The sequence below is a fragment of the Octodon degus genome, unplaced genomic scaffold, assembly GCF_000260255.1.
Source record: "Octodon degus isolate 3935 unplaced genomic scaffold, OctDeg1.0 scaffold00028, whole genome shotgun sequence".
In the NCBI taxonomy this organism is placed as follows: Eukaryota; Metazoa; Chordata; class Mammalia; order Rodentia; family Octodontidae; genus Octodon; species Octodon degus.
This window is the reverse complement of record NW_004524604.1, coordinates 7939010-7947324: the sequence shown is the minus strand read 5'-3', so window position 1 is coordinate 7947324 and position 8315 is coordinate 7939010. Positions and strand designations below refer to the sequence as shown.

The 8315-nt window shown below is 43.0% G+C and overlaps 1 protein-coding gene across 8 annotated transcripts in view; it reads right to left on the bottom strand.

The window, feature by feature from the left end:
• Positions 1–7500: 7500 nt before the first annotated feature.
• The window catches only part of Helq (helicase, POLQ like), a 47156-nt gene continuing 46341 nt past the window's right edge, over positions 7501–8315 (bottom strand). For all 8 annotated transcript variants that reach the window (XM_023713037.1, XM_023713039.1, XM_023713041.1 and 5 more), the window contains one exon: positions 7501–7689. In XM_023713037.1, the coding sequence (XP_023568805.1) occupies positions 7573–7689 (117 nt within the window). In that variant the 3' untranslated portion in view covers positions 7501–7572. The remainder of the gene's footprint in view (positions 7690–8315) is intronic.

The window sequence follows — 8315 nt, the reverse complement described above, 5'->3', positions numbered from 1 at the left end:
AAAATGATGCGTGAGGGAGAAATTGGCTCTGCAAGGGTGTATGGGCTGAATAAAAGAGAACAAAGCTAGACAAAAGAATACCCTGGAGGCAGCAAGGTGGCTGCCATCAGGAAACTCACTGTTCTGCAAGGAAGACTAGAGAAGAAGGAAAGCAGGGGGCCAGTTGTAAGCCTAGAGGGAGGGCAGCCTCCAAGAGGTACACAAGGCCTGCAGCAGCAGGTCACAGCCGCCCGCCCTGTTCTTCTGCCTGTGACGCTGTCTGGCAGGCAGGGGACCAAGCAGGCCTCCTGGTTTCTGTGTGAAGACTCACACCTGACTTCCCTGATTTGCTCAAGACTTTTGGCTCTTCCATAAGGAACACATGTCCCTCCAGCACCACACCTTGGCAAAGGCGAGCCACCCCCAACAGCATTTTTTTTTTTTTTTTAAATGTTGCTGTAAAGGGATCGAACTTGGGATCCTTTGCTTGTGAAACAAGAGCTTATGCTGCTGAGCTATACCCCGGCCCAAAGGACAAACTTTTTAACAATAGTAGGTCTTGGTGGAAACCTTGGCAACCAGGGCTCAAGGGAAGGCAGTGAATGACTTGATGACTGACAGCTGCTAGAGCCTCATTTCTCTGCATTGTAGTGTCCCCAGCAGAGTGGCATGGACTCCACGATCATTAAAACTTGATTTTGATTTGGTGCATATACCCAGGCTGGGGTAACTCCAGGGCATCCTGGGGCCTGTAGCCATTCACCCCCCTTTGAAGTCATTGGAAATGCCCCTGCTTAGGCCCAATTATTGGTTGCCAAAGCTTCTCAAGGTCATGCCAGCTTCTAAAGCCTCACCTGCTGCAGGAGTGCTGTGAGATGGATCTAAGAGCTGGGGTCACTATTGCATAGCCCCTAGCCTGCTACCCCTGAGTATACTGGAAAACAAAACAAGACCTGCAATTAAGTTAAAGAACAAAATCCAGATGTGAAACACAGATAGAAGGAAATCAACCCATCTTAGTGATAATACTTTTTTAGAGTAGAGCATTTTGCACAAACGTTAGATCATGACTCTTCCTGATCAAACTTTAGGCTGTTTTTGAACTTGGCCTCAACCTTGACATTAAAAACAGTAATATATTCTGGGCACTAATGATTCTGCCCACCTGTATCTTCCCTCCTCTAGAAGACTTGAAGAAACATTCGTGTGGTTTCTCAGGTCAGGGCTGCTCCCAGACCATGCTGGCCTCCTTCAGGTGTCTGCCGGAGAGTCACAGCCCTGGCAGAGGAACTCTGTGTCCCAGCCAAGCCTGGTATCAGACGGGGAGGCAGAGCAGCTCCTGCAGGAGGGGCAGCTGCAGAGTCCTTCTCCCCGCTGTGAGATGCTGGTTTTCACCATCTGATGCAGTCTTCTCAAGGACATGAGAGGCTCCGGGAATGGCCCTGCCCCAGAGGGGGTTGCCTTGTTCTAATGGCCCTGTCACTTCCTGCTGAGACAGGATGAGAGCTTTGCTTCTCCTCCAGATAAGCAACAACTAGAAAGCCCATTCGTGCTCAGGCCTCTGCTTATCCTCTGGCCTTCCTGGGTCATTCTGTCTTTGGTACATCCGGTCACCCTACACAAACAATGTTCTGCTCCTTTCACAGGAGACCTCTTCTCCTTTGTAGTGGGGTCACCACAGAATAAACTCTACCCTCAGCTCTTTAACTAGTGTCCAGCTTTACTTCTAACAAATATTACATCCATTTTTAATCTGTCCCAGGTTAGGCAGAGCCCAACGCTAATGAGGCCAAGGTCATGATCTTAGTGGCCACGTGGCCTTCCCTGTCCTAGACCACTGCGGCACAGGCTCCCAGGTATTTCACAGCTGCCTTGCACTGGCCCCAGAGCAGACAGATGAGAAAGCAAGGGTGGCTCAGCACAAATCTGCACTTCTTTTTCTCATTACTGTTTAAAAACTCAAATATACAGATGGTGCACCTCATTGTGTCCTCACCTGGAAGAGCACCTGTGCTCACTCTCCTGCCTCTCTCTCACTTCATGACACGCCCAGCACCCCTGTCCTTTTAGCATCTAGTCTCCCACCCATCTCTTCACAGGTCCTTCTCAAAGCTCTAGCTCTCACTTTTTTTTGCTTTGGTGCCTAGAAAATCTATCTTTTATTTCCCATGTCTCTTCTTGTTACTCTCATGGGCTTATGGTCCATGTGTTTGCATTTTACTGTTCTCCTAAAGAAACAAGAGCCACTATTCCCCCTCTGTTGCTCTGCACTAATGTCAAGCATTAGATGAAGTATGTTGAAGCCATTCATTGAAATACATTTAAATAATTTTATTGAGCTTTTTATTCACTGAGCTTTCAAATGGATTTGACTTTTTTTTTTTTTTTTTCCTACATTTAAGTTTTTAAAATTCTGCTTAGCATCAATTTGTGTAGAAGAAAATGTTTTTTTTTTTTTTTGGTGGAATCGGGCATTGAACTCAGACTCTTGCGCTTGCCAGGTAAGTGCTTATTCTACTGAGCCATCTCCCTGGCCCAACTTTGACAAATTTAAGCAGGATGATGTTGAATTCATCATCTCTAGGGTGGACAACTGATATTTATTATAAACCTGAAATTGCCTACAAATTTACATAGAACCAAACTAGTGTTGCTATACTTTTATAGAATGAGTAATTTTCCCCTCCTCTTTGTGTGATCATACACAAAGAAAATTAAAATGTAGCATATAATTACTAGTTGTTTACATTTAAATTATTGTTAGCTTACATTTTATAGATTTAAAGCATCCTTCCTTATTATGATAATGTATTTTCATCCCATTTTATTTTATAAAATTTATTATTATTATTATTATTATTATTATTATTATTATTATTATTATTATTATACTAGGTACCAGAAATTGAACTCATGACCTCACCCATGCTTGTCAGGCAGGTGCGGTGCCACTGAACTATATCCTTGGCCCATTTTTCCCCCCATTTTAAGGAGAGAAAAATTATTTTGAGAAGACATCCTAGATCACATGGCTCATAAAACTCCTAAGAAGTTAGGGGTCTGAATTTCCAATTCTCTATGGAAATTGGATCTTTTTTGTTGTTTTGTTATTTAATTCTAGTCAACTAGGAACAGTACTCCTACATTTTATACAAGCCATTGTTAACATCATAAGTGAAAATCTTTTGACTGGAGAAAACTGCAGTGTGTGCAAATGGTCGGCATCTGCCATGGTTAACTTCTATCAAGACAGTCTTTACAGATGTGAGGTGAGCCCTTCCCAGGCTAAGATCCAGCAAGTGGCTTCCAGAATGGCGATTCACCAGACATGTTCAACAGAGCCCACCACACCAGTGAGCTCTCTTTGGATGTGCTCATTTTCTCTTACTGCTATAACAAATCACCACAAATGCAGTGGCTTAAACAACACAAATTTATATCTTAAAATTGTGGGTGTAGAAAGGGTGTTGCTTGGCTAACAGCAGGTGTGAGCAAGAATGTGTTCCTCCTGGACACTCTAGAAAGAGTCTGTTTCTTGCCTTTTCCAGCTGCTAGAGGTAGCCTTTATTCCTTGGCTCAAGGCCCCCTCCCATCTTCAGAGCCATCCTAGGCCAGGGAGTCTTTCCCACATCCTATCACTCTTGCCACCTGTTTTCATTTATAAATGCCTTTAAAAAAACAAACAAGAAAGAATAGAAACATAAGACAAAGCAACAACATGTCTTCAAAACACCCCTCTCAACCAATTAAACAGGAAAACAAAAGCCACACAGCCAAGGAACAGATGAGATTAAAAAAAAGATCAATGAGGTGCTTGGCAGGCTCACAGAAAATAGAATTAATCAGATAACAGAGGTAATGAGCAAAACAGTCAGGAAGCTACAGAGGACACTAATAAAAAGCTGAGCAAAGCAAAATGTAACAAAACATAAATGATCAGTCCAGCAAAAATGAGAGTCTGTGAAAAGGTTCCAAGCAGAAACCCAGGAGGTTAATAATTATATTGAAGGTATGGGAAGCAGCCAACAATGCCAGAAATTCTTACAGAATGGATACACACAGGGTGAGCAGTAAAGCAGCAGGTGGGGAAAGGAGGGAGTCAGCAACAGGAAATACAATGACAGGTAGAAGTCTCAGTATAACGCTCCACGTGAATGTTCTGAATTCTCTAGTCACAACATGGTCTAGAAGAATGAACCAAGAAACAAAACCTAACGGTATGCAGTATATAAGAAATACTCTTGGTCCAGCGAGATAGCTCAGCAGACTAAGCACCTACTTAGTTAAGCGCAGGGACAGGAGTTCGATCCCTGGCACCATATGCTGTGCCGGCTCCGTCCTCCCAGTTATGCTGAGCTGGACACGAAGTCCTGGTGTGGCAGTGCACGCCTGTAAATCCCAGCAGTGGGGAGGCTGTAAACAGAAAGATCACCATGAGTCTGAGCTGCTTAGTAAGACCCTGTGCCAAATACATAACAAAAGAAAAAAGAAAAAAGAAAAAAGAAGTATTTTTACTCAAAAACAACAACAACACACACAGAGAGATAAATCAAAGGTAGAAAAAACATTTCACAGAACAATAACTCTGGAAACAGAGGAATAGTTGGCCATGGCCTATGCCTGTAATCCCAGTGACTGGGAAGCAGAGCAAGAGGATTGCTGAAAATTCAAGGCCGGCCTGGGGTATAAAGTAAGTTCAAGGTCAGCCTGAACTGCACAACGAGATCCTGTCTCAAAACAATAACAACAAAAACCAGATAATGCCAGAAATACACACTGAAACCTATGGAACACAGTAAGTGGGAAGTTTATAGTGCTAAGTTCTCATACTGAAGAGCAATGTAAAAGTTTAAATAAAAGCCCGCTGTGAATGCCCACCCAAACCCAGCAGATATATGTGAACAAGTCTGACAACATTCCTTCCCTGTCTTGTGTAACCGCTTGTTTAACTGATGGCTTCGCAGTGTAACCTGAGATGCTCAAGCTTGCTTGGCAACCCATGATGACACCTAACGCTCCACTCACAGTGTACCAAGTCTGCTTCTGTACTTCCCATTTGCTCTCCCCATAAAAACCCTGAGATCCCGCCTTTCGGAGCTCTAGCTCCTTGGGAGTGATACCAGTCAGGCTTACCAGAGTAATAAATCACTGTCTCCTAGACCTCCTCTGCGCCGAGTATTCCGGCGTCCAGTTCTGTACTGTAACAATACCAGAAAAACAAAGCAAGTTTATGGATAATCTAGCAAGCAACAGATAATCTAGTGGTGTATCTCAAGGTCCTAGAAAAATAAGAACAATTCAAATCCAAAGCCAGCATAAAGAAGAAAATTATAAAGATCAGAGGAGAAATTAATGAAATCGAAACTAAAAAAGAAATCTATGACTGAAAGAACTAGTTCTTTGAAAGATTAAACAAAATAGACCAATCCCTAGCCAATCTTACTGAACAGGCAGAAAAAAAAAAGACCCATATCAATGCAATTGGAAATGATAATAGTGAAATCACAACAGACTCTAATGAAATCCTGAAATTACTAGTAACTACTTTGAAAAACTGTGCTCTAACTAAACAGAGAATTTAGAAGAGTGGGAAGATTCTTAGAAGGATGTGGATTGCCAAAACTGAACCAAGAAACTATAAAAACCATGAAAAAAAAAAAAAAAACCATGAAAATTTAATATCAGGCAGTGAGATTGAAGAATAAAAGTACCAAATAAGAAACGCCAGAGTCCCATTCTTGACTTCTTCAAGAACTTCAGGGACGCTCTAATGCCATTACATTAATATCTTGGTTCACCGGTTCAGGAATTTACTTCCAACACCCTGGTTCAGAGAGAGCCGACTCCACCTCTCCCTCCAGAACACGGGGCCTTCACGGCTGGCTGTGTCTTGAGCACCTGAGAATCCAGGCTCTCTGCTCTTTCTGTTCCCAGACTGGAAACATGCTGGGGCTTGTGCCCAGCTCTGCCTGAGTGAGGAGAGCTCACCCACACTTTCCTCCTTGGTGGATCCTGGCCCTCCCTGACACTACTGGCCAGCAGATGGAACTCTGGTGTGCTGTCCCATGATTGTGGAGGCAAGAAAGGCCTCCTGGCCACAGCTCCAGCTGGCTTTCATCATCATGGTCTTGAGCTGCCGCCGGTCTTCACTGTTTATTCACCATTACTCATTTCAGTTTTTTCAGAGCTTTATTTGTGGTCATTCCATGGGTTGTAGCAGGAACAGGGCAAACACATTAGCTCAGCCTGACAGCTTGACCCATGCCCTGCCCTACGCTGGCAGGGCCCCCGGGGTGACCCAGAGCGCAGTCCAGAGCAGAATGCTCACAGCACCTAGCTGCCATCGAGGCTCAAGTGTGAGTGACTGTCACTTTTTAATGGAATGCTGTGGGTCAGACCAGTCTGAGCTACATAGTGAGTTCAAGGCCCGTTAACACTGTGTCAGAAAACAAAACAAAAATCACAGCTAATGTCCTGTGGGTTTCAAATACAGTAGTCTCTTGCTATTTTGCAGTTCGACTTTCACAGACTATTTCGTGGTTTAAAAAAAAAATCAAAATTATTGTCCATTTTTCGCTATATTGCAGTATTTTGCTGCACCATACAGTGTATGTTGTTAAAATTATGTAGGCTATGCATTTAGAAAATGGTTAAGAAAATTTAAGTGTTTTTAAGTGTGGGAAAGGTTTATAAGAGTATGGGGTTTATAAAGCCTTAAAATATATATAAATACTAAATATAACATTGCTACTTTGCTGATTTTCACTTATCATAGGGGTGCCTGAAACGTAACCTCCGCTGTAGCCCATGAGATGAGAGATGAAGGGGCAGCTCAGTGGTAGCATGTGTGAGGCTCTGGATTTACTGCCCATGACCAGAAAAAATGTGTAAGAGACTCATTAAAGATATGGTCATGAGGGCCAACCAAATAGCTCAGCAGATTAAAGCACCTGCAAGTAGGTGCAAGGGCCAGAGGTTTGATTCCTGGGCCTGCCCTGCTGACCCAGCCCCTGGGGCATACTGAGACAGCAATTGTGACTGGGCGTGGTGGCACATACCTGTAATCCCAGCTCTTGGGAGGCTGTAAACAGGTGGATCACTACGAGTCCAATCTAGTAGTGAGACCCTGAACACCCTGTAGATCCTTCCCTAAAAATACTAAATAAATAAATAAATAAAAAAAAAATAAAAAGATATGGTCCCGAAGTAGATTAAGTTGAGAAAGCTGGGATTCACTTTGTCGTGGACATTATAGAGATAATGTGTAAGTACTGAAGAAGATGAATTAGTGGGCAGGTTACTGCAAGCATGAGTGAAAAGTATATCCAAACATCATTCACATGTCAGGTGTGGTGGCACACACCTGTAATCCTGGCAGTCAGGAGGTAAACCAGGAGGACCACCATCAGTTTGAGGCCAGCTTGAGATACAGAGTGAGTCCCTGTCTCAAAAACAGTAACAAGAACAAGAACAACAACAAAAATCCAGAGTTTTAGTGTATAATTAAAATATATTTTTTTAATTTACAGAGGGTAGGGAATCTTTAATAAAACACATGCAATAAATACAGCTATTGGAACTTAAAATTGTGCACTAGGTTGCTTTAGGCGTTTGGGCTGGAGAGGCCGCAGCACTGGGGACATCAGCAGGTACCTTCAGCAACTCCTCCACCTCTTCTCGCAAAGCTTCCGCCTTCTCCTGCAACAGCATCTACAGGAGAAGCGAGGCGTGAGGCCGGGTGGACACTGCTGCCCATGAGAAACCCAGCCCCACTGGCAATGACCCAGAAATTAGAGCTAAAAGCACAGACTGGAATGGGCATTCAGGATGGGAACAGTAGCAAATGAAGGGGAGAGGCTCAGTTCAGAAAATTTTAGCTGAGCAGTGCATTCAATATGCCAAAACCAATGGATCTTTACTGAAGACCTGACCTCTTAAAATTTAATTTTTAATCTATAAAACCTCAGATAGTTTTGCAAAAATTGAACTAGCTCCTGAAAACACTATCCTTTACACATATTAATTTTATTATTCCATAGGATTCAGTACGCTTTTAACAATTCATCAGTATTTCAAAGCAGTTTTACTTAAGCACTTAAAGTGAACACTGCTAATTTGTAAAACAACATTATGAGCAAGAAAGTATTTCTAAACATAGTACACAGAAGATAAAAGCTTAGCGAAATCATATCAAGGAGAGTGTGTGTGGTGTGCACAACCGTCATCCCAGCCCTTGGCAGGAGGACTGGCAAATTCGAGACCCGCCTGGGCTATACAGTTCTAGGCTAGCATGATTTACAAAGAGAGACCCTGTCTTAAGAAATCATATAAGGGGG